The 24,835-nt window shown below is 50.1% G+C and overlaps 1 protein-coding gene across 1 annotated transcript in view; it reads right to left on the bottom strand.

Annotated features, from left to right (window-relative positions):
- Nucleotides 1-24,835, bottom strand: part of LOC121843668 (dedicator of cytokinesis protein 1-like) — a 53,445-nt gene that overhangs the window by 12,823 nt on the left and 15,787 nt on the right. Inside the window, exon 3 of the mRNA XM_042313433.1 lies at nt 19,524-19,630. Coding sequence (XP_042169367.1) covers nt 19,524-19,630 — 107 coding nt within the window. The remainder of the gene's footprint in view (nt 1-19,523; nt 19,631-24,835) is intronic.

The following is a 24,835-nucleotide window of genomic DNA, read 5'->3' as shown; positions in this document are numbered from 1 at the left end:
AACGCTAAGCTGTGTGCTGTTAGGGGACACCGTTGAGTAATCATGCTGATGCTGAAACACCAAAACAAATCTCCAATCTGAGGGACTCTGGCTCATTGTCTACAGTGTTTAATACCTCATCTTTCCAGTGCTGAAATGCCCTCCCTCCCCTCTCCATGGGAAACACACACACACACACACACTCCCCTCTCCATGGGAAACATACACAAACACTCACCCTCTCTCACACACACACACACACACAAACACCCTCTCACTCACACACAAACACTCACCCTCTCACTCACACACACACACACACACACACACACACACACCCTCTCACTCACACACAAACACTCACCCTCTCTCACACACACACACAAACACTCACCATCTCTCACACACCCTCTCTCTCACACATACACAAACACTCACCCTCTCTCACACACCCTCTCTCACACACACACACACACACACACACACACAAACACCCTCTCACTCACACACAAACACTCACCCTCTCACTCACACACACACACACACACAAACACTCACCATCTCTCACACACCCTCTCTCTCTCTCTCTCTCTCACACACACAAACAAGAGACAAGCTTTCTTGTCCTCCCACACAGCTAGATGAACAGCACTAAGTAATCTGTTTGCGTGGGATAAAAACACAGAAGCACTTCAGAAATGACAGGCCATCCACATTGTTGGAGTGGCTGGCTAAGGTTCAATAGACTAGACCAGAGGGTTGGTCCATATTCACTAGGGTTTAATATATTAGACTAGAGGGTTGGCCCATATTCACTAGGGTTTAATATATTAGACTAGAGGGTTGGCCCATATTAGACTAGAGAGTTGGCCCATACTGGACCAGAGGGTTGGCCCATATTCACTAGGGTTTAATATATTAGACTAGAGGGTTGGCCCATATTAGACTAGAGGGTTGGCCCATACTAGACCAGAGGGTTGGCCCATATTAGACTAGAGGGTTGGCCCATACTAGACCAGAGGGTTGGTCCATATTAGACCAGAGGGTTGGTCCATATTCACTAGGGTTTAATATATTAGACTAGAGGGTTGGCCCATATTCACTAGGGTTTAATATATTAGACTAGAGGGTTGGCCCATATTAGACTAGAGGGTTGGCCCATACTAGACCAGAGGGTTGGTCCATATTAGACTAGAGGGTTGGTCCATATTCACTAGGGTTTAATATATTAGTCTAGAGGGTTGGCCCATATTCACTAGGGTTTAATATATTAGACTAGAGGGTTGGCCCATAATAGACCAGAGGGTTGGCCCATATTAGACTAGACGGTTGGTCCATATTCGACTAGAGGGTTGGCCCATATTAGACTAGAGGGTTGGCCCATACTAGACCAGAGGGTTGGCCCATATTAGACTAGAGGGTTGGTCCATATTAGACTAGAGGGTTGGCCCATATTAGACCAGAGGGTTGGCCCATATTCACTAGGGTTTAATATATTAGTCTAGAGGGTTGGCACATAGTAGACCAGAGGGTTGGTCCATATTAGAATAGAGGGTTGGCACATATTAGACCAGAGGGTTGGCTGATATTAGACTAGACGGTTTAATATATTAGACTAGAGAGTTGGCCCATATTAGACTAGGGGGTTGGCCCATATTAAACTAGGGGGTTGGCCAATATTAGACTAGAGGGTTGGCCCATATTAGACTAGAGGGTTGGCCCATATTAGACTAGAGGGTTGGCCCATATGAGACTAGAGGGTTGGCCCATGAGACTAGAGGGTTGGCCCATATTAGACTAGAGGGTTGGCCCATATTAGACTAGAGGGTTGGCCCATATTAGCCTAGAGGGTTGGCCCATATTAGACTAGAGGGTTGGCCCATATTAGACTAGAGGGTTGGTCCATATTAGACTAGAGGGTTGGCCCATATTAGATCAGAGGGTTGGTCCATATTCACTAGGGTTTAATATATTAGACTAGAGGGTTGGCCCATACTAGACCAGAGGGTTGGTCCATATTCACTAGGGTTTAATATATTAGACTAGAGGGTTGGTCCATATTAGACTAGAGAGTTGGCCCATATTAGACTAGAGGGTTGGCCCATATTAGACTAGAGGGTTGGCCCATATGAGACTAGAGGGTTGGCCCATATTAGACTAGAGGGTTGGCCCATATTAGACTAGAGGGTTGGCCCATATTAGACTAGAGGGTTGGCCCATATTAGACTAGAGGGTTGGCCCATATTAGACTAGAGGGTTGGCCCATATTAGACTAGAGGGTTGGCCCATATTAGACTAGAGGGCTGGCCCATATGAGACTAGAGGGTTGGCCCATATGAGACTAGAGGGTTGGCACATATTAGACTAGAGGGTTGGCACATACTAGACCAGAGGGTTGGTCTATATTCACTAGGGTTTAATATACTAGACTAGAGGGTTGGTCCATATTAGACTAGAGGGTTGGCCCATATTAGACTAGAGGGTTGGCCCATATTAGACTAGACGTTTGGTCCATATTAGACTAGAGGGTTGGCCCATATTAGACTAGAGGGTTGGCCCATATTAGACTAGAGGGTTGGTCCATATTAGACTAGAGGGTTGGCCCATATTAGATCAGAGGGTTGGTCCATATTCACTAGGGTTTAATATATTAGACTAGAGGGTTGGCCCATACTAGACCAGAGGGTTGGTCCATATTCACTAGGGTTTAATATATTAGACTAGAGGGTTGGTCCATATTAGACTAGAGAGTTGGCCCATATTAGACTAGAGGGTTGGCCCATATTAGACTAGAGGGTTGGCCCATATTAGACTAGACGTTTGGTCCATATTAGACTAGAGGGTTGGCCCATATTAGACTAGAGGGTTGGCACATATTAGACTAGAGGGTTGGCACATACTAGACCAGAGGGTTGGTCTATATTCACTAGGGTTTAATATACTAGACTAGAGGGTTGGTCCATATTAGACTAGAGGGTTGGCCCATATTAGACCAGAGGGTTGGTCCATATTCACTAGGGTTTAATATATTAGACTAGAGGGTTGGCCCATACTAGACCAGAGGGTTGGTCCATATTCACTAGGGTTTAATATATTAGACTAGAGGGTTGGCCCATATTAGACTAGAGGGTTGGCCCATATTAAACTAGAGGGTTGGCCCATATTAGACTAGAGGGTTGGCCCATATTAGACTAGAGGGTTGGCCCATATTAGACTAGAGGGTTGGTCCATATTAGACTAGAGGGTTGGCCCATATTAGATCAGAGGGTTGGTCCATATTCACAAGGGTTTAATATATTAGACTAGAGGGTTGGCCCATACTAGACCAGAGGGTTGGTCCATATTCACTAGGGTTTAATATATTAGACTAGAGGGTTGGTCCATATTAGACTAGAGAGTTGGCCCATATTAGACTAGAGGGTTGGCCCATATTAGACTAGAGGGTTGGCCCATACTAGACCAGAGGGTTGGTCCATATTAGACCAGAGGGTTGGTCCATATTCACTAGGGTTTAATATATTAGACTAGAGGGTTGGCCCATATTCACTAGGGTTTAATATATTAGACTAGAGGGTTGGCCCATATTAGACTAGAGGGTTGGCCCATACTAGACCAGAGGGTTGGTCCATATTAGACTAGAGGGTTGGTCCATATTCACTAGAGTTTAATATATTAGTCTAGAGGGTTGGCCCATATTCACTAGGGTTTAATATATTAGACTAGAGGGTTGGCCCATAATAGACCAGAGGGTTGGCCCATAGAGGGTTAAACTAGAGGGTTGGCCCATATTAGACTAGAGGGTTGGCCCATATTAGACTAGAGGGTTGGCCCATATTAGACTAGAGGGTTGGTCCATATTAGACTAGAGGGTTGGCCCATATTAGATCAGAGGGTTGGTCCATATTCACTAGGGTTTAATATATTAGACTAGAGGGTTGGCCCATACTAGACCAGAGGGTTGGTCCATATTAGACCAGAGGGTTGGTCCATATTCACTAGGGTTTAATATATTAGACTAGAGGGTTGGCCCATATTCACTAGGGTTTAATATATTAGACTAGAGGGTTGGCCCATAATAGACCAGAGGGTTGGCCCATATTAGACTAGACGGTTGGTCCATATTCGACTAGAGGGTTGGCCCATATTCATAATTAGACTAGAGGGTTGGCCCATACTAGACCAGAGGGTTGGCCCATATTCACTAGGGTTTAATATATTAGACTAGAGGGTTGGCCCATACTAGACCAGAGGGTTGGTCCATATTAGACTAGAGGGTTGGTCCATATTCACTAGGGTTTAATATATTAGTCTAGAGGGTTGGCACATAGTAGACCAGAGGGTTGGTCCATATTAGAATAGAGGGTTGGCACATATTAGACCAGAGGGTTGGCTGATATTAGACTAGACGGTTTAATATATTAGACTAGAGAGTTGGCCCATATTAGACTAGGGGTTGGCCCATATTAAACTAGGGGTTGGCCAATATTAGATTAGAGGGTTGGCCCATATTAGACTAGAGGGTTGGTCCATATTAGACTAGAGGGTTGGCTGACATTAGACTAGAGGGTTGGTCCATATTAGACTAGATAGTTGGTCCATATTAGACTAGAGGGTTGGCCCATATTAGACTAGAGGGTTGGCCCATATTAGACTAGAGGGTTGGCCCATATTAGACTAGAGGGTTGGCCCATATTAGGCTAGAGGGTTTATAATAGGGACGTGGGTTTATAACTAGGGGTTGGCCCATAATTAGGGGTTTTATAATAGAGGGTTTTATAATAGGGACGGGGTTTTATAATAGGGACGTGGGTTTTATAATAGGGACGTGGTTTTATAATAGGGACGTGGGTTTTATAATAGGGACGTGGGTTTTATAATAGGGACGGGGTTTTATAATAACGTAGGGACGTGGGTTTTATAATAGGGACGTGGGTTTTATAATAGGGACGTGGGTTTTATAATAGGGACGTGGGTTTATAATAGGGTAAATAGGGACGTGGGTTTTATAATAGGGACGTGGGTTTTATAATAGGGACGTGGGTTTTATAATAGGGACGTGGGTTTATAATAGGGACGTGGGTTTATAATAGGGATGTGGGTTCATAATAGGGTTTAGAATAGGGACGTGGGTTTATAATAGGGACGGGGTTTACAATAGGGTTTAGAATAGGGACGTGGGTTTATAATAGGGACATGGGTTTATAGTAGGGTTTATAAGAGGGACATGGGTTTATAATAGGGTTTATAATAGGGACATGGGTTTATAATAGGGTTTATAATAGGGACATGGGTTTATAATAGGGTTTATAATAGGGACATGGGTTTATAATAGGGACATGGGTTTATAATAGGGACATGGGTTTATAATAGGGACATGGGTTTATAATACGGACATGGGGTTATAATAGGACATGGGGTTATAATAGGGACATGGGGTTATAACAGAGTGATAATAGGGACGTGGGGTTATAACAGTTATAATGGGTTATAACAGAGTGATAATAGGGAATAGCGATATAACTGGGTTCTAATGGGGAACAGGGTTATAATGGGGTAGTAACAGAGAAAAAATGGGGAATAGGTTTATAATGGGGAAAAGGGTATAGGGTTATAACAGAGTTATAATGGGGAATAGGGTTATAATGGGGTTATAATGGGGAATAGGGTTATAATGGGGGAATAGGGTTATAATGGGGGAACAGGGTTTTATCTGGTACTAAAATAATCCTGATAATGGGGGGTTATAATGGGGGAATAAACCTGATAATGGGGAATAGGGTTATAATGGGGAACAGGGTTTTATCTGGTACTAAAATAATCCTGATACTCCTAGATGTAGGGTTATAATGGGGAATAAACCTGATACTCCTAGATGTAGGGTTATAATGGGGAATAAACCTGATACTCCTAGATGTAGGGTTATAATGGGGGAATAGGGTTATAATGGGGAACGGTTATAATGGGGAATAATCCTGATACTCCTAGATGTAGGGTTATAATGGAGGAATAGGTTTATAATGGGGAACAGGGTTCAAATGGGGGAACAGGGTTATAATGGGGAATAATCCTGATACTCCTAGATGTAGGGTTATAATGGAGGAATAAACCTGATACTCCTAGATGTAGGGTTATAATGGGGAATAAACCTGATACTCCTAGATGTAGGGTTATAATGGGGAATAAATCCTGATACTCCTAGATGTAGGGTTATAATGGGGAATAATCCTGATACTCCTAGATGTAGGGTTATAATGGGGAATAAATACTCCTAGATGTAGGGTTATAATGGGGAATAATCCTGATACTCCTAGATGTAGGGTTATAATGGGGAATAAACCTGATACTCCTAGATGTAGGGTTATAATGGGGAATAAACCTGATACTCCTAGATGTAGGGTTATAATGGGGAATAGGGTTATAATGGGGAACGGTTATAATGGGGGAATAATCCTGATACTCCTAGATGTAGGGTTATAATGGGGGAATAAACCTGACACTCCAAGATGTAGGGTTATAATGGGGAATAAACCTGATACTCCTAGATGTAGGGTTATAATGGGGGAATAGGTTTATAATGGGGGAACAGGGTTATAATGGGGAACGGTTATAATGGGGGAATAATCCTGATACTCCTAGATGTAGGGTTATAATGGGGAATAATCCTGATACTCCTAGATGTAGGGTTATAATGGGGGAATAAACCTGATACTCCTAGATGTAGGGTTATAATGGGGGAATAAACCTGACACTCCAAGATGTAGGGTTATAATGGGGGAATAAACCTGATACTCCTAGATGTAGGGTTATAATGGGGAATAGGTTTATAATGGGGAACAGGGTTATAATGGGGGAACGGTTATAATGGGGGAATAATCCTGATACTCCTAGATGTAGGGTTATAATGGGGGAATAATCCTGATACTCCTAGATGTAGGGTTGTAATGGGGAAAAATCCTGATACTCCTAGATGTAGGGTTGTAATGGGGAATAGGTTGATAATGGGGAACAGGGTTCAAATGGGGAACAGGGTTATAATGGGGGAATAATCCTGATACTCCTAGATGTAGGGTTATAATGGGGAATAGGTTTATAATGGGGAACAGGGTTATAATGGGGAATAATCCTGATACTCCTAGATGTAGGGTTGTAATGGGGGAATAGGTTTATAATGGGGAACAGGGTTATAATGGGGAATAAACCTGATAATCCTAGATGTGTTGTTGTGTATCCATTGGAAACCAAGTCGGCTCTCCCTTGAGTCGAAGCTGGAGGCCTGTTTCATGGTGTCATTTCTAATTGGTTTAGAGGTCAGTAGAAAGCACAAAGAGAGAGTTCCCATAGAAAGAACTGGCAGTTGTTTCCCTCATCCATCTACATTAGACCAGTCAGTGTGTCTGTCCTCATCCATCTACATTAGACCAGTCAGTGTGTCTGTCCTCATCCATCTACATTAGACCAGTCAGTGTGTCTGTCCTCATCCATCTACATTAGACCAGTCAGTGTGTCTATCCTCATCCATCTCCATTAGACCAGTCAGTGTGTCTGTCCTCATCCATCTACATTAGACCAGTCAGTGTGTCTGTCCTCATCCATCTACATTAGACCAGTCAGTGTGTCTGTCCTCATCCATCTGCATTAGAGCAGTCAGTGTGTCTGTCCTCATCCATCTACATTAGACCAGTATGTGTGTCTATCCTCATCCATCTACATTAGACCAGTCAGTGTCTGTCCTCATCCATCTACATTAGACCAGTCAGTGTGTTTGTCCTCATCCATCTACATTAGACCAGTCAGTGTCTGTCCTCATCCATCTACATTAGACCAGTCAGTGTGTCTGTCCTCATCCATCTACATTAGACCAGTATGTGTGTCTGTCCTCATCCATCTAACGTGTATTGGGCTATGTGTGTATTGGGCTGTGTGTGTATTGGGCTGTGTGTGTATTGGGCTGTGTGTGTATTGGGCTAACCCCACACACAGACACTAACCCCACACACAGACACTAACCCCACACACAGACACTAACGCAGGGCTAGCGTGTGCCACAGTAGGCTGTATGGAGGACCAGCCTCTCTGGTCAACATCCATTACCTTCAGGGCTGCTTGGCAGGAAGGTTTAAATCCTCCCCTCTAACACAGAGCAGCCTGACATGGTACATTACAGAACTACACAGACACCTTCCTCAACTACCTGCCATGTTCAACTGACACATGGTGGCTGACAGAGGGGGGGAAGAGACAGAGAGAGAGAAGGAGAGGGGGGGAAGAGACAGAGAGAGAGAGAAGGAGAGGGGGAAGAGACGGAGAGAGAGAGAAGGAGAGGGGGGAAGAGACGGAGAGAGAGAGAAGGAGAGGGGGAAGAGACGGAGAGAGAGAGAAGGAGAGGGGGAAGAGACGGAGAGAGAGAGAAGGAGAGGGGGAAGAGACGGAGAGAGAGAAAGGAGAGGGGGAAGAGACGGGAAGAGAGAAGGAGAGGGGGAAGAGAGAGAGAGAGAGGAGGGGGGAAGAGACGGAGAGAGAGAAGGAGAGGGGGGAAGAGACGGAGAGAGAGAAGGAGAGGGGGAAGAGACGGAGAGAGAGAAGGAGAGGGGGAAGAGACTGAGAGAGAGAAGGAGAGGGGGAAGAGACGGAGAGAGAGAAGGAGAGGGGGAAGAGACGGAGAGAGAGAAGGAGAGGGGGAAGAGACAGAGAGAGAGAAGGAGAGGGGGAAGAGACGGAGAGAGAGAAGGAGAGGGGGAAGAGACGGAGAGAGAGAAGGAGAGGGGGGAAGAGACGGAGAGAGAAGGAGAGGGGGAAGAGACGGAGAGAGAAGGAGAGGGGGAAGAGACAGAGAGAGAGAAGGAGAGGGGGAAGAGACAGAGAGAGAGAAGGAGAGGGGGAAGAGACAGAGAGAGAGAGAAGGAGAGGGGGGAAGAGACGGAGAGAGAGAGAAGGAGAGGGGGAAGAGACGGAGAGAAGGAGAGGGGGAAGAGACGGAGAGAGAGAAGGAGAGGGGGAAGAGACGGAGAGAGAGAAGGAGAGGGGGAAGAGACGGTGAGAGAGAAGGAGAGGGGGAAGAGACGGCGAGAGAGAAGGAGAGGGGGAAGAGACGGCGAGAGAGAAGGAGAGGGGGGGAAGAGACGGAGAGAGAGAAGGAGAGGGGGGAAGAGACGGAGAGAGAGAAGGAGAGGGGGGAAGAGACGGAGAGAGAGAAGGAGAGGGGGAAGAGACGGAGAGAGAGAAGGAGAGGGGTGGAAGAGACGGAGAGAGAGAAGGAGAGGGGGAAGAGACGGAGAGAGAGAAGGAGAGGGGGAGGTGACAGAGAGAGAGAGAAGGAGAGGGGGAAGAGACGGAGAGAGAGAAGGAGAGGGGGAAGAGACGGAGAGAGAGAAGGAGAGGGGGGGAAGAGACGGAGAGAGAGAAGGAGAGGGGGGAAGAGACGGAGAGAGAGAAGGAGAGGGGGAAGAGACTATGAGAGAGAAGGAGAGGGGGAAGAGACGGCGAGAGAGAAGGAGAGGGGGAAGAGACGGAGAGAAGGGAAGAGACGGAGAGAGAGAAGGAGAGGGGGAAGAGACGGAGAGAGAGAAGGAGAGGGGGAAGAGACGGAGAGAGAGAAGGAGAGGGGGAAGAGACGGCGAGAGAGAAGGAGAGAGGGGGAAGAGACGGAGAGAGAGAAGGAGAGGGGGAAGAGACGGAGAGAGAGAAGGAGAGGGGGAAGAGACGGAGAGAGAGAAGGAGAGGGGGAAGAGACGGAGAGAGAGAAGGAGAGGGGGAAGAGACGGAGAGAGAGAAGGAGAGGGGGGAAGAGACGGAGAGAGAGAAGGAGAGGGGGAAGAGACGGAGAGAGAGAAGGAGAGGGGGGCGGAGACAGAGAGAGAGAAGGAGAGGGGGAAGAGACGGAGAGAGAGAGAGGGGGGCGGTGAGAGAGGGGGAAGAGACGGAGAGAGAGAAGGAGAGGGGGAAGAGACGGAGAGAGAGAAGAAGAGGGGGAAGAGACGGAGAGAGAGAAGGAGAGGGGGAAGAGACGGAGAGAGAGAAGGAGAGGGGGAAGAGACGGAGAGAGAGAAGGAGAGGGGGAAGAGACGGAGAGAGAGAAGGAGAGGGGGGGAAGAGAGGAAAGAGAGAGAAGGAGAGGGGGAAGAGACGGAGAGAGAGAAGGAGAGGGGGGAAGAGACGGAGAGAGAGAAGGAGAGGGGGAAGAGACGAGAGAGAGAAGGAGAGGGGGAAGAGACGGAGAGAGAAGGGGAGGGGGAAGAGACAGAGAAGGAGAGCGGGGAAGAGAGATACGGAGAGAGAGAAGGAGAGGGGGAAGAGACGGAGAGAGAGAAGGAGAGGGCGGGGAAGAGACAGAGAGAGAGAAGGAGAGGGTGGGGGAAGAGACAGAGAGAGAAGGAGAGGGGGAAGAGATATACGGAGAGAGAGAAGGAGGGGGGAAGAGAGATACGGAGAGAGAGAAGGAGGGGGGAAAGGATGATAAGGAGAGAGACTATCAAGCTGACAGAATGATCTAGAATAGATAAGATGGATTAGTGTGGTGGGTTCTTCTCTGACACAGAGACAACAGGACTGACTGTAGCACCACCCTGACATAACCCTGTTACACCTTAACACGGCACACTGGAGACGGGCGTGTTGGGGTTTCATCGTGTGTGGGCTTGGCGTACGGGGCTTGGTTGTGCAGAGCTTCAAGGTCGAGGCTTCAGCGTGCAGAGCGTGGCTGTTTGGAGCTCTGTGCGTGGGGCTGTTTGGCTCGCTGTGCGTGGGGCTGTTTGGCTCGCTGTGCATGGGGCTGTTTGGCTCGCTGTGCGTGGGGCTGTTTGGCGCTCTGTGTGTGGGGGCTGTTTGGCTCGCTGTGCGTGGGGCTGTTTGGCTCGCTGTGCGTGGGGCTGTTTGGCTCGCTGTGCGTGGGGCTGTTTGGCGCTCTGTGTGTGGGGCTGTTTGGCTCGCTGTGCGTGGGGCTGTTTGGCTCGCTGTGCGTGGGGCTGTTTGGCGCTCTGTGTGTGGGGCTGTTTGGCGCTCTGTGCGTGGGGCTGTTTGGCGCTCTGTGTGTAGGGCTGTTTGGCTCGCTGTGCGTGGGGCTGTTTGGCTCGCTGTGCGTGGGGCTGTTTGGCGCTCTGTGTGGGGCTGTTTGGCTCGCTGTGCGTGGGGCTGTTTGGCGCTCTGTGTGTGGGGCTGTTTGGCTCGCTGTGCGTGGGGCTGTTTGGCTCGCTGTGCGTGGGGCTGTTTGGCGCTCTGTGTGGGGGCTGTTTGGCGCTCTGTGCGTGGGGCTGTTTGGCGCTCTGTGTGTAGGGGCTGTTTGGCTCGCTGTGCGTGGGGCTGTTTGGCTCGCTGTGCGTGGGGCTGTTTGGCGCTCTGTGTGTAGGGCTGTTTGGCTCGCTGTGCGTGGGGCTGTTTGGCTCGCTGTGCGTGGGGCTGTTTGGCGCTCTGTGTGTTAGAGGGTTGGCCCATATTAGACTAGAGGGTTGGCCCATACTAGACCAGAGGGTTGGTCTATATTCACTAGGGTTTAATATACTAGACTAGAGGGTTGGTCCATATTAGACTAGAGGGTTGGCCCATATTAGACCAGAGGGTTGGTCCATATTCACTAGGGTTTAATATATTAGACTAGAGGGTTGGCCCATACTAGACCAGAGGGTTGGTCCATATTCACTAGGGTTTAATATATTAGACTAGAGGGTTGGCCCATATTAGACTAGAGGGTTGGCCCATATTAGACTAGAGGGTTGGTCCATATTAGACCAGAGGGTTGGTCCATATTCACTAGGGTTTAATATATTAGACTAGAGGGTTGGTCCATATTAGACTAGAGAGTTGGCCCATATTAGACCAGAGGGTTGGCCCATATTAGACTAGAGGGTTGGTCCATATTAGACTAGAGGGTTGGCCCATATTAGACTAGAGGGTTGGCCAATATTAGACTAGAGGGTTGGCCCATATTAGACTAGAGGGTTGGCCCATATTAGACTAGAGGGTTGGTCCATATTAGACTAGAGGGTTGGCCAATATTAGACTAGAGGGTTGGCCCATACTAGACCAGAGGGTTGGCCCATATTCACTAGGGTTTAATATATTAGACTAGAGGGTTGGCCCATACTAGACCAGAGGGTTGGTCCATATTAGACTAGAGGGTTGGTCCATATTCACTAGGGTTTAATATATTAGTCTAGAGGGTTGGCACATAGTAGACCAGAGGGTTGGTCCATATTAGAATAGAGGGTTGGCACATATTAGACCAGAGGGTTGGCACATATTAGACTAGACGGTTTAATATATTAGACTAGAGAGTTGGCCCATATTAGACTAGGGGTTGGCCCATATTAAACTAGGGGTTGGCCAATATTAGACTAGAGGGTTGGCCCATATTAGACTAGAGGGTTGGTCCATATTAGACTAGAGGGTTGGTCCATATTAGACTAGATAGTTGGGCCATATTAGACTAGATAGTTGGCCATATTAGACTAGAGGGTTGGCCCATATTAGACTAGAGGGTTGGCCCATATTAGACTAGAGGGTTGGCCCATATTAGACTAGAGGGTTGGCCCATATTAGACTAGAGGGTTGGCCCATATTAGACTAGAGGGTTGGCCCATAGACTATAGGGTTGGTCCATATTAGACTAGAGGGTTGGCCCATATTAGACTAGAGGGTTGGCCCATATTAGGCTAGAGGGTTTATAATAGGGACGTGGGTTTTATAATAGGGACGGGGTTTTATAATAGGGACGTGGGTTTTATAATAGGGACGGGCCTTTTATAATAGGGACGGGGTTTTATAATAGGGACGGGGTTTTAGGGACGGGCTATAATAGGGACGTGGGTTTTATAATAGGGACGTGGGTTTATAATAGGGACGTGGGTTTATATAGGGACGTGGCCTTATAATAGGGACGTGGGTTTTATAATAGGGTTTATAATAGGACATGGGTTTTATAATAGGGACATGGGTTTATAATAGGGACATGGGTTTATAATAGGGTTTATAATAGGGACATGGGTTTATAATAGGGACATGGGTTTATAATAGGGTTTATAATAGGGACATGGGTTTATAATAGGACATGGGTTTATAATAGGGACATGGGTTTATAATAGGACATGGGTTTAATAGGGACATGGGTTTATAATAGGACATGGGTTTATAATAGGGACATGGGTTTATAATAGGGACATGGGGTTATAATAGGGACATGGGGTTATAATAGGGACATGGGGTTATAACAGAGTGATAATAGGGACGTGGTGTTATAACAGAGTGATAATAGGGACATGGGGTTATAACAGTTATAATGGGTTATAACAGAGTGATAATAGGGGAATAGCGATATAACTGGGTTCTAATGGGGGAACAGGGTTATAATGGGGTAGTAACAGAGAAAAATGGGGGAATAGGTTTATAATGGGGAAAAGGGTATAGGGTTATAACAGAGTTATAATGGGGAATAGGGTTATAATGGGGGGGGGAATAGGGTTATAATGGGGGAACAGGGTTTTATCTGGTACTAAAATAATCCTGATACTCCTAGATGTAGGGTTATAATGGGGAATAAACCTGATACTCCTAGATGTAGGGTTATAATGGGGAACAGGGTTCAAATGGGGGAACAGGGTTATAATGGGGGAATAAACCTGATACCTAGATGTATTATAATGGGGGAATAAACCTGATACCTAGATATAGGGTTATAATGGGGGAATAATCCTGATACTCCTAGATGTAGGGTTATAATGGGGGAATAAACCTGATACTCCTTGATGTAGGGTTATAATGGGGAATAGGGTTATAATGGGGAACGGTTATAATGGGGGAATAATCCTGATACTCCTAGATGTAGGGTTATAATGGAGGAATAGGTTTATAATGGGGGAACAGGGTTCAAATGGGGGAACAGGGTTATAATGGGGGAATAATCCTGATACTCCTAGATGTAGGGTTATAATGGAGGAATAAACCTGATACTCCTAGATGTAGGGTTATAATGGGGGAATAAACCTGATACTCCTAGATGTAGGGTTATAATGGGGGAATAAATCCTGATACTCCTAGATGTAGGGTTATAATGGGGGAATAATCCTGATACTCCTAGATGTAGGGTTATAATGGGGGAATAAATACTCCTAGATGTAGGGTTATAATGGGGAATAATCCTGATACTGGGGATGTAGGGTTATAATGGGGAATAAACCTGATACTCCTAGATGTAGGGTTATAATGGGGGAATAGGGTTATAATGGGGGAACGGTTATAATGGGGAATAATCCTGATACTCCTAGATGTAGGGTTATAATGGGGAATAAACCTGACACTCCTAGATGTAGGGTTATAATGGGGGAATAAACCTGATACTCCTAGATGTAGGGTTATAATGGGGAATAAACCTGACACTCCTAGATGTAGGGTTATAATGGGGAATAAACCTGATACTCCTAGATGTAGGGTTATAATGGGGAATAGGTTTATAATGGGGAACAGGGTTATAATGGGGAACGGTTATAATGGGGAATAATCCTGATACTCCTAGATGATTATAATGGGGAATAATCCTTAGATGTAAATGGGGAATAATCCTGATACTCCTAGATGTAGGGTTGTAATGGGGGAATAGGTTGATAATGGGGAACAGGGTTCAAATGGGGAACAGGGTTATAATGGGGGAATAATCCTGATACTCCTAGATGTAGGGTTATAATGGGGGAATAGGTTTATAATGGGGAACAGGGTTATAATGGGGGAATAATCCTGATACTCCTAGATGTAGGGTTGTAATAGGGGAATAATCCTGATACTCCTAGATGTAGGGTTGTAATGGGGGAATAGGTTTATAATGGGGAACAGGGTTCAAATGGGGGAACAGGGTTACAATGGGGAATAATCCTGATACTCCTAGATGAGGGGTTTTAATGGGGGAATAGGTTTATAATGGGGGAACAGGGTTCAAATGGGGGAACAGGGTTATAATGGGGGAATAAACCTGATAATCCTAGATGTGTTGTTGTGTATCCATTGGAAACCAAGTCGGCTCTCCCTTGGAGTCGAAGCTGGAGGCCTGTTTCATGGTGTCATTTCCTGTCATTTCTAATTGGTTTAGAGGTCAGTAGAAAGCACAAAGAGAGAGTTCCCATAGAAAGAACTGGCAGTTGTTTCCCTCATCCATCTACATTAGACCAGTCAGTGTGTCTGTCCTCATCCATCTACATTAGACCAGTCAGTGGGTCTGTCCTCATCCATCTACATTAGACCAGTCAGTGTGTCTGTCCTCATCCATCTACATTAGACCAGTCAGTGTGTCTGTCCTCATCCATCTACATTAGACCAGTCAGTGTGTCTGTCCTCATCCATCTACATTAGACCAGTCAGTGTGTGTCTGTCCTCATCCATCTACATTAGACCAGTCAGTGGGTCTGTCCTCATCCATCTACATTAGACCAGTCAGTGTGTCTGTCCTCATCCATCTATATTAGACCAGTCAGTGTGTCTATCCTCATCCATCTACATTAGACCAGTCAGTGTGTCTGTCCTCATCCATCTACATTAGACCAGTCAGTGTGTCTGTCCTCATCCATCTCCATTAGACCAGTCAGTGTGTCTGTCCTCATCCATCTACATTAGACCAGTCAGTGTGTCTATCCTCATCCATCTACATTAGACCAGTCAGTGTGTCTATCCTCATCCATCTACATTAGACCAGTCAGTGTGTCTATCCTCATCCATCTACATTAGACCAGTCAGTGTGTCTGTCCTCATCCATCTACATTAGACCAGTCAGTGTGTCTGTCCTCATCCATCTACATTAGACCAGTCAGTGTGTCTGTCCTCATCCATCTACATTAGACCAGTCAGTGTCTGTCCTCATCCATCTACATTAGACCAGTCAGTGTGTCTATCCTCATCCATCTACATTAGACCAGTCAGTGTCTGTCCTCATCCATCTACATTAGACCAGTCAGTGGGTCTGTCCTCATCAATCTACATTAGACCAGTCAGTGTGTCTGTCCTCATCCATCTATATTAGACCAGTCAGTGTCTGTCCTCATCCATCTACATTAGACCAGTCAGTGTGTCTGTCCTCATCCATCTAACGTGTATTGGGCTGTGTGTGTATTGGGCTGTGTGTGTATTGGGCTGTGTGTGTATTGGGCTGTGTGTGTATTGGGCTGTGTGTGTATTGGGCTAACCCCACACACAGACACTAACCCCACACACAGACACTAACCCCACACACAGACACTAACCCCACACACAGACACTAACCCCACACACAGACACTAACCCCACACACAGACACTAACCCCACACACAGACACTAACCCCACACACAGACACTAACGCAGGGCTAGCGTGTGCCACAGTAGGCTGTATGGAGGACCAGCCTCTCTGGTCAACATCCATTACCTTCAGGGCTGCTTGGCAGGAAGGTTTAAATCCTCCCTCTAACACAGAGCAGCCTGACATGGTACATTACAGAACTACACAGACACCTTCCTCAACTACCTGCCATGTTCAACTGACACATGGTGGCTGACAGAGGGGGAAGAGACAGAGAGAGAGAAGGAGAGGGGGGAAGAGACAGAGAGAGAGAAGGAGGGGGAAGAGAGAGAGAGAGGAGAGGGGGAAGAGAGAGAGAGAGAGAAGGAGAGGGGGAGAGACGGAGAGAAGGAGAGGGGGGAAGAGACGGAGAGAGAGAGAAGGAGAGGGGGAAGAGACGGAGAGAAGGAGAGGGGGGAAGAGACGGAGAGAAGGAGAGGGGGGGAAGAGACGGAGAGAGAGAAGGAGAGGGGGAAGAGACGGAGAGAGAGAAGGAGAGGGGGAAGAGACGGAGAGAGAGAGAAGGAGAGGGGGAAGAGACGAGAGAGAGAGAAGGAGAGGGGGAAGAGACGGAGAGAGAGAGAAGGAGAGGGGGAAGAGACGGAGAGAAGGAGAGGGGGGAAGAGACGGAGAGAGAGAGAAGGAGAGGGGGAAGAGACGGAGAGAAGGAGAGGGGGGGGAAGAGATGGAGAAAGAGAGAAGGAGAGGGGGAAGAGATGGAGAGAGAGAGAAGGAGAGGGGGAAGAGACGGCGTGAGAGAAGGAGAGAGGGGGAAGAGACGGCGAGAGAGAAGGAGAGGGGGAAGAGACGGAGAGAGAGAAGGAGAGGGGGAAGAGATGGAGAGAGAGAAGGAGAGAGAGAAGGAGAGGGGGAAGAGACGGAGAGAGAGAAGGAGAGGGGGGAAGAGACGGAGAGAGAGAAGGAGAGGGGGAGGTGACAGAGAGAGAGAAGGAGAGGGGGAAGAGACGGAGAGAGAGAAGGAGAGGGGGGGAAGAGACGGAGAGAGAGAAGGAGAGGGGGAAGAGACGGAGAGAGAGAAGGAGAGGGGGAAGAGACGGAGAGAGAGAAGGAGAGGGGGAAGAGACGGAGAGAGAGAAGGAGAGGGGGGAAGAGACGGAGAGAGAGAAGGAGAGGGCGGGGGAAGAGACGGAGAGAGAGAAGGAGAGGGCGGGGGAAGAGACGGAGAGAGAGAAGGAGAGGGCGGGGGAAGAGACGGAGAGAGAGAAGGAGAGGGCGGGGGAAGAGACAGAGAGAGAAGGAGAGGGGGGAAGAGAGATACGGAGAGAGAGAAGGAGGGGGGGAAGAGAGATACGGAGAGAGAGAAGGAGGGGGGGAGAAAGGATGATAAGGAGAGAGACTATCAAGCTGACAGAATGATCTAGAATAGATAAGATGGATTAGTGTGGTGGGGTCTTCTCTGACACAGAGACAACAGGACTGACTGTAGCACCACCCTGACATAACCCTGTTACACCTTAACACGGCACACTGGAGACGGGCGTGTTGGGGTTTCATCGTGTGTGGGGCTTGGCGTACGGGGCTTGGTTGTGCAGAGCTTCAAGGTCGAGGCTTCAGCGTGCAGAGCGTGGCTGTTTGGAGCTCTGTGCGTGGGGCTGTTTGGAGCTCTGTGCGTGGGGCTGTTTGGCTCGCTGTGCGTGGGGCTGTTTGGCGCTCTGTGTGTAGGGCTGTTTGGCTCGCTGTGCGTGGGGCTGTTTGGCTCGCTGTGCGTGGGGCTGTTTGGCTCGCTGTGCGTGGGGCTGTTTGGCTGCTGTGCGTGGGGCTGTTTGGCGCTCTGTGCGTAGGGCTGTTTGGCGCTCTGTGCGTGGGGCTGTTTGGCGCTCTGTGCGTAGGGCTGTTTGGCGCTCTGTGCGTGGGGCTGTTTGGCGCTCTGTGCGTGGGGCTGTTTGGCGCTCTGTGCGTGGGGCTGTTTGGCGCTCTGTGCGTGGGGCTGTTTGGCGCTCTGTGCGTGGGGCTGTTTGGCGCTCTGTGCGTGGGGCTGTTTGGCGCTCTGTGCGTGGGGCTGTTTGGCGCTCTGTGCGTAGGGCTGTTTGGCGCACTGTGCGTAGGGCTGTTTGGCGCTCTGTGCGTGGGGCTGTTTGGCGCTCTGTGCGTGGGTCTGTTTGGCGCTCTGTGCGTGGGGCTGTTTGGCGCTCTGTGCGTGGGGCTGTTTGGCGCTCTGTGCGTGGGCTGTTTGGCGCTCTGTGCGTGGGGCTGTTTGGCGCTCTGTGCGTGGGGGCTGTTTGGCGCTCTGTGCGTGGGGCTGTTTGGCGCTCTGTGCGTGGGGCTGTTTGGCGCTCTGTGCGTGGGGCTGTTTGGCGCTCTGTGCGTGGGGCTGTTTGGCGCTCTGTGCGTGGGGCTGTTTGGCGCTCTGTGCGTGGGGCTGTTTGGCGCTCTGTGCGTAGGGGCTGTTTGGCGCTCTGTGTGTAGGGCTGTTTGGCGCTCTGTGCGTGGGGCTGTTTGGCGCTCTGTGTGTAGGGCTGTTTGGCGCACTGTGCGTAGGGCTGTTTGGCGCTCTGTGTGTAGGGCTGTTTGGCGCTCTGTGCGTGGGGCTGTTTGGCGCTCTGTGTGTAGGGCTGTTTGGCGCTCTGTGTGTAGGGCTGTTTGGCGCTCTGTGCGTGGGGCTGTTTGGCGCTCTGTGTGTAGGGCTGTTTGGCGCACTGTGCGTAGGGCTGTTTGGCGCTCTGTGTGTAGGGCTGTTTGGCGCTCTGTGCGTGGGGCTGTTTGGCGCTCTGTGTGTAGGGCTGTTTGGCGCTCTGTGTGTAGGGGCTGTTTGGCGCTCTGTGTGTAGGGCTGTTTGGCTCGCTGTGCGTGGGGCTGTTTGGAGCTCTGTGCGTGGGGCTGTTTGGCTCTCGCTGTGCGTGGGGCTGTTTGGCGCTCTGTGTGTAGGGCTGTTTGGCGCTCTGTGTGTAGGGGCTGTTTGGCGCTCTGTGCGTGGGGCTGTTTGGCGCTCTGTGCGTGGGGCTGTTTGGCGCTCTGTGTGTGGGGCTGTTTGGCGCTCTGTGTGTGGGGCTGTTTGGCTCGCTGTGCGTGGGGCTGTTTGGCGCTCTGTGCGTGGGGCTGTTTGGCGCTCTGTGCGTGGGGCTGTTTGGCGCTCTGTGTGTGGGGCTGTTTGGCGCTCTGTGCGTGGGGCTGTTTGGCGCTCTGTGCGTAGGGCTGTTTGGCGCTCTGTGCGTGGGGCTGTTTGGCGCTCTGTGTGTGGGGCTGTTTGGCGCTCTGTGTGTAGGGCTGGCAGAGATGGTGCTGAGTAGTGTAGTTCTTACCATGCTGTGTGAAGAGATCACTGTGGACGATGTCGATGAGGCAGTTTAGCTTCTGTTTGACCAGACGACCCAGAGGAACCTTCAGAATGAACTCTGTGAACAGTTTACTGTAAAGACAAACAGAAAGAACTCTGAACAGTTTACTGTAAAGACAAACAGAAAGAACTCTGTGAACAGTTTACTGTAAAGACAAACAGAATGAACTCTGAACAGTTTACTGCAAAAACAAACAAAACAACAGAAACGTCCGATAGGAGCATAGTTTTATTAGCTCAGAGGCTGTAGTCATTCATTGAATCCAATGTCCCTGTCAGATGGTGACGTCTCTACTGAGTTGGCGTCAGCCTTAGTTCCAGGTAGTTGGCGTCAGCCTTAGTTCCAGGTAGTTGGCGTCAGCCTTAGTTCCAGGTAGTTGGCGTCAGCCTTAGTTCCAGGTAGTTAAAGCGTCAGCCTTAGTTCCAGGTAGTTGGCGTCAGCCCTAGTACCAGGTAGTTTCAGCCCGAGTTCCAGGTAGTTGGCGTCAGCCCGAGTTCCAGGTAGTTGGAGTCAGCCTTAGTACCAGGTAGTTGGCGTCAGCCTGAGTACCAGGTAGTTGGCGTCAGCCTGAGTACCAGGTAGTTTGAGTACCAGGTAGTTGGCGTCAGCCTGAGTACCAGGTAGTTGGCGTCAGCCTGAGTTCCAGGTAGTTGGCGTCAGCCTGAGTACCAGGTAGTTGGCGTCAGCCTGAGTACCAGGTAGTTGGCGTCAGCCTGAGTTCCAGGTAGTTGGCGTCAGCCTGAGTTCCAGGTAGTTGGCGTCAGCCTTAGTTCCAGGTAGTTGGCGTCAGCCTTAGTTCCAGGTAGTTGGCGTCAGCCTTAGTTCCAGGTAGTTGGCGTCAGCCTTAGTTCCAGGTAGTTGGCGTCAGCCTTAGTTCCAGGTAGTTGGCGTCAGCCTTAGTTCCAGGTAGTTGGCGTCAGCCTTAGTTCCAGGTAGTTGGCGTCAGCCTTAGTTCCAGGTAGTTGGCGTCAGCCTTAGTTCCAGGTAGTTGGCGTCAGCCTTAGTTCCAGGTAGTTGGCGTCAGCCTTAGTTCCAGGTAGTTGGCGTCAGCCTTAGTTCCAGGTAGTTGGCGTCAGCCTTAGTTCCAGGTAGTTGGCGTCAGCCTTAGTTCCAGGTAGTTGGCGTCAGCCTTAGTTCCAGGTAGTTGGCGTCAGCCTTAGTTCCAGGTAGTTGGCGTCAGCCTGAGTACCAGGTAGTTGGCGTCAGCCTTAGTTCCAGGTAGTTGGCGTCAGCCTGAGTTCCAGGTAGTTGGCGTCAGCCTTAGTACCAGGTAGTTGGCGTCAGCCTTAGTACCAGGTAGTTGGCGTCAGCCTTAGTACCAGGTAGTTGGCGTCAGCCTGAGTACCAGGTAGTTGGCGTCAGCCTGAGTACCAGGTAGTTGGCGTCAGCCTGAGTACCAGGTAGTTGGCGTCAGCCTGAGTACCAGGTAGTTGGCGTCAGCCTGAGTTCCAGGTAGTTGGCGTCAGCCTGAGTTCCAGGTAGTTGGCGTCAGCCTGAGTACCAGGTAGTTGGCGTCAGCCTGAGTACCAGGTAGTTGGCGTCAGCCTGAGTTCCAGGTAGTTGGCGTCAGCCTGAGTTCCAGGTAGTTGGCGTCAGCCTTAGTTCCAGGTAGTTGGCGTCAGCCTTAGTTCCAGGTAGTTGGCGTCAGCCTTAGTTCCAGGTAGTTGGCGTCAGCCTTAGTTCCAGGTAGTTGGCGTCAGCCTTAGTTCCAGGTAGTTGGCGTCAGCCTTAGTTCCAGGTAGTTGGCGTCAGCCTTAGTTCCAGGTAGTTGGCGTCAGCCTTAGTTCCAGGTAGTTGGCGTCAGCCTTAGTTCCAGGTAGTTGGCGTCAGCCTTAGTTCCAGGTAGTTGGCGTCAGCCTTAGTTCCAGGTAGTTGGTGTCAGCCTGAGTTCCAGGTAGTTGGCGTCAGCCTTAGTTCCAGGTAGTTGGCGTCAGCCTTAGTTCCAGGTAGTTGGCGTCAGCCTTAGTTCCAGGTAGTTGGCGTCAGCCTTAGTTCCAGGTAGTTGGCGTCAGCCTTAGTTCCAGGTAGTTGGCGTCAGCCTTAGTTCCAGGTAGTTGGCGTCAGCCTGAGTTCCAGGTAGTTGGCGTCAGCCTGAGTTCCAGGTAGTTGGCGTCAGCCTGAGTTCCAGGTAGTTGGCGTCAGCCTGAGTTCCAGGTAGTTGGTGTCAGCCTGAGTTCCAGGTAGTTGGTGTCAGCCTGAGTTCCAGGTAGTTGGTGTCAGCCTGAGTTCCAGGTAGTTGGTCCAGTTAGGTGGAATGTAAACTATTTAGCTGCTGTGTCATAGTGAGTGAGCAACAGAGTTGTTGAACATGACAGAGACTGTTACAGGCTACCAACAGTTCCCTGTATACAGCCTTCAACCCATGTTGTATGTGTGTGACTACAGTATACTGACATGACTAACCCACGGGTATTAGATAGAACTACATCCTGTTAACAACATGGGTATTACATGGAACTACATCCTGTTAACCACATGGGTATTACATAGAACACAACTACATCCTGTTAACAACATGGGTATTACATAGAACTACATCCTGTTAACAACATGGGTATTACACAACATTACACAACTACACCCTGTTAACAACATGGACATTGAATTGACCATATTTTGTATGCAATATATCCCTTGAGGAAAATGTTCTCTTGAGGAAAACACATTCATGGGATGAGGGATGAGGGGGTGTCCCCTTCGCTAGAGGACGAGCACTGAGGTTCTGCTTGCTGCCCCGTTGGAGGCAAGTGTTTGGCAAGGGATGAAACATTCTCAGCGTGGCCTCAATTCATCCCTCTCTTCTCCTCAGCCAGGTTTGTGTTGACAACTGGAGCAACTAATCCCCTGCTCTTCTGTCGGTGCGGAAGAAAAGCAGAAAGCTTGGCCCTCCACCTTCCTTTCCTTCAGCTCTGATAGATCAGCTTTGCCCTGCCGGCGCTGTCAGGAAACAGGAAACGGGAGCTGGGTGGAAAGTAGAGAGCACAGCTACACAGAAAGGCCAGCTGAACACTGTAATCTGTGATTAGAAAAGAAGCCAGGGACACAGCAGGTGGGGAAAATGACACTGTTTGAACTTTGTATTCAGGTGTTTTCTGGCTTTAACACTGGACACCGTGGGGAACAGGAGACCAGGGGAGAAGAGGATGGAGAGGAGGGAGGAGAGAGATTGAGGGGGAGGAGACCAGGGAGAAGAGGAGGATGGAGAGGAGGGAGGAGAGAGGGAGGGGAGGGGAGGGAGGAGAGAGGGTGGGGGAGGGAGGAGACCAGGGGAGAAGAGGATGGAGAGGAGGGAGGGAAGAAGGGAGGGAGGGAGGGAGGGAGGGAGGGAGGGAGGGGGAGGGAGGGAGGGAGGGAGGGAGGGAGGGAGGGAGGGAGGGAGGGAAGAAGAGAATGGAGGGAGGGAGGGAGGGAGGGAAGAAGAGAATGGAGGGAGGGAGGGAGGGAGGGAGGGAAGAAGGGAGGGAGGGAGGGAGGGAGGGAGGGAGGGAGGGAGGGAGGGAGGGGGGGAGGGAGGGAGGGAGGGAGGGAGGGAGGGAAGAAGAAGAGAATGGAGGGAGGGAGGGAGGGAGGGAGGGAGGGAAGAGAATGGAGGGAGGGAGGGAGGGAGGGAGGGAGGGAGGGAGGGAGGGGAGGGAGGGGGAGGGAGGGAGGATAGAAGAGGATGGAGAGGAGGGAGGGAAGAAGAGAATGGAGAGAAGAAGAGAATGGAGGGAGGGAGGGAGGGAGGGAGGGAGGGAGGGAGGGAGGGAGGGAGGGAGGGAGGGAGGGAGGATAGAAGAGGATGGAGAGGAGGGAGGAAGAAGAGAATGGAGGGAGGGAGGAAGGGAAGAAGAGAATGGAGGGAGGTAGGGAGGGAGGGAGGGAGGAGGGAGGGAGGTAGGGAGGGAGGTGGGAGGGAGGGAGGGAGGGAGGGAGGGAGGGAGGGAGGGAGGGAGGGAGGGAGGGAGGGAGGGAGGGAGGGAGGGAGGGAGGGAGGGAGGGAGTGTAGAAAAGGAGAGAGGGAGGGTAGAAAATGAGAGAGGGAGGGAGGTAGAAAAGGAGAGAGGGAGGGTAGAAAATGAGAGAGGGAGGGTAGAAAAGGAGGGAGGGAGGGAGTAGAAGAGGGAGGGAGTGTAGAAAAGGAGAGAGGGAGGGTAGAAAAGGAGAGAGGGAGGGTAGAAAAGGAAGGAGGGAGGGAGGGAGGGAGGGAGGGAGGGAGGGAGGGAGGGAGGGAGGATAGAGGAGAGGGAGGGAGGGAGGGAGGGAGGGAGGGAGGGAGGGAGGGAGGGAGGGAGGGAGGAGGATAGAAGAGGAGGGAGGAGGATAGGAGGGAGGGAGGAGAGGAGGGCAGAAGAGGAGGAGGGAGGGAGGGAGAAGATGAGGGAGGAGGATAGAAGAGGAGGGAGGGAGGGAGGGAGAGGGAGGGAGGGAGGGAGGGAGGGAGGGAGGGAGGGAGGGAGGGAGGGGGAGGGAGGGAGGGAGGGAGGGAGGGAGGGAGGGTAGAAGATGAGGGAGGGAGGAGAGGAGGATAGAAGAGGAGGGAGGAGGATAGAAGAGAAGGAAGGGAGGAGAAGAGGAGGGAGGGAGGTGTCATGACATTGGCCTCTTTGGGTATAGCAATCCCATCCCCCTAGAAGGGTAGAAGAGGAGGGAGGGAGGGAGGGAGGTAGGGTAGGAGGGAGGGTAGGAGGGTAGGAGGGTGGGTGGGAGGGAGGGAGGGAGGTGTCATGACATTGGCCTCTTTGGGTATAGCAATCCCATCCCCTAGAAGGTTAGAAGAGGAGGGAGGGAGGGAGGGAGGGAGGGAGGGAGGGAGGGAGGGAGGGAGGGAGGGAGGGAAGAGGGAGGGAGGGAGGGAGGAGAGGGAGGAGGAGGATAGAAGAGGAGGGAGGGAGGATAGAAGAGGAGGAAGGGAGGAGAGGAGGGCAGAAGAGAAGGAAGGGAGGAGAGGAGGGAGGGAGGTGTCATGACATTGGCCTCTTTGGGTATAGCAATCCCATCCCCCTCTCCCTGCCTCCTTTAACTAGGCTGCTGTGGTCAGAGGTCGTAAATTCCTGAGAAGACCTCATGGACAGAGAGTAGTTTTTCATGGAGAACAAAGGAAATCCTTCCACCTCACAGAACTTGAGGTCCGAACAAATTTCATGTTCCGGAGAAAGTATAAAAGATGGGTGAAGAATCCTACGAACTGGTCCGTTTGTCACAACTTGGGGAAGCTCATGGGGGACGGTGTGGCCACATTACCATAACACTGTTTATATAATAGTCTCAGATATGAGGTTTACTAATTGTTGTAT

Source organism: Oncorhynchus tshawytscha, unplaced genomic scaffold, assembly GCF_018296145.1.
Source record: "Oncorhynchus tshawytscha isolate Ot180627B unplaced genomic scaffold, Otsh_v2.0 Un_contig_18232_pilon_pilon, whole genome shotgun sequence".
In the NCBI taxonomy this organism is placed as follows: Eukaryota; Metazoa; Chordata; class Actinopteri; order Salmoniformes; family Salmonidae; genus Oncorhynchus; species Oncorhynchus tshawytscha.
This window is presented reverse-complemented; position numbering and strand designations above follow the sequence as displayed.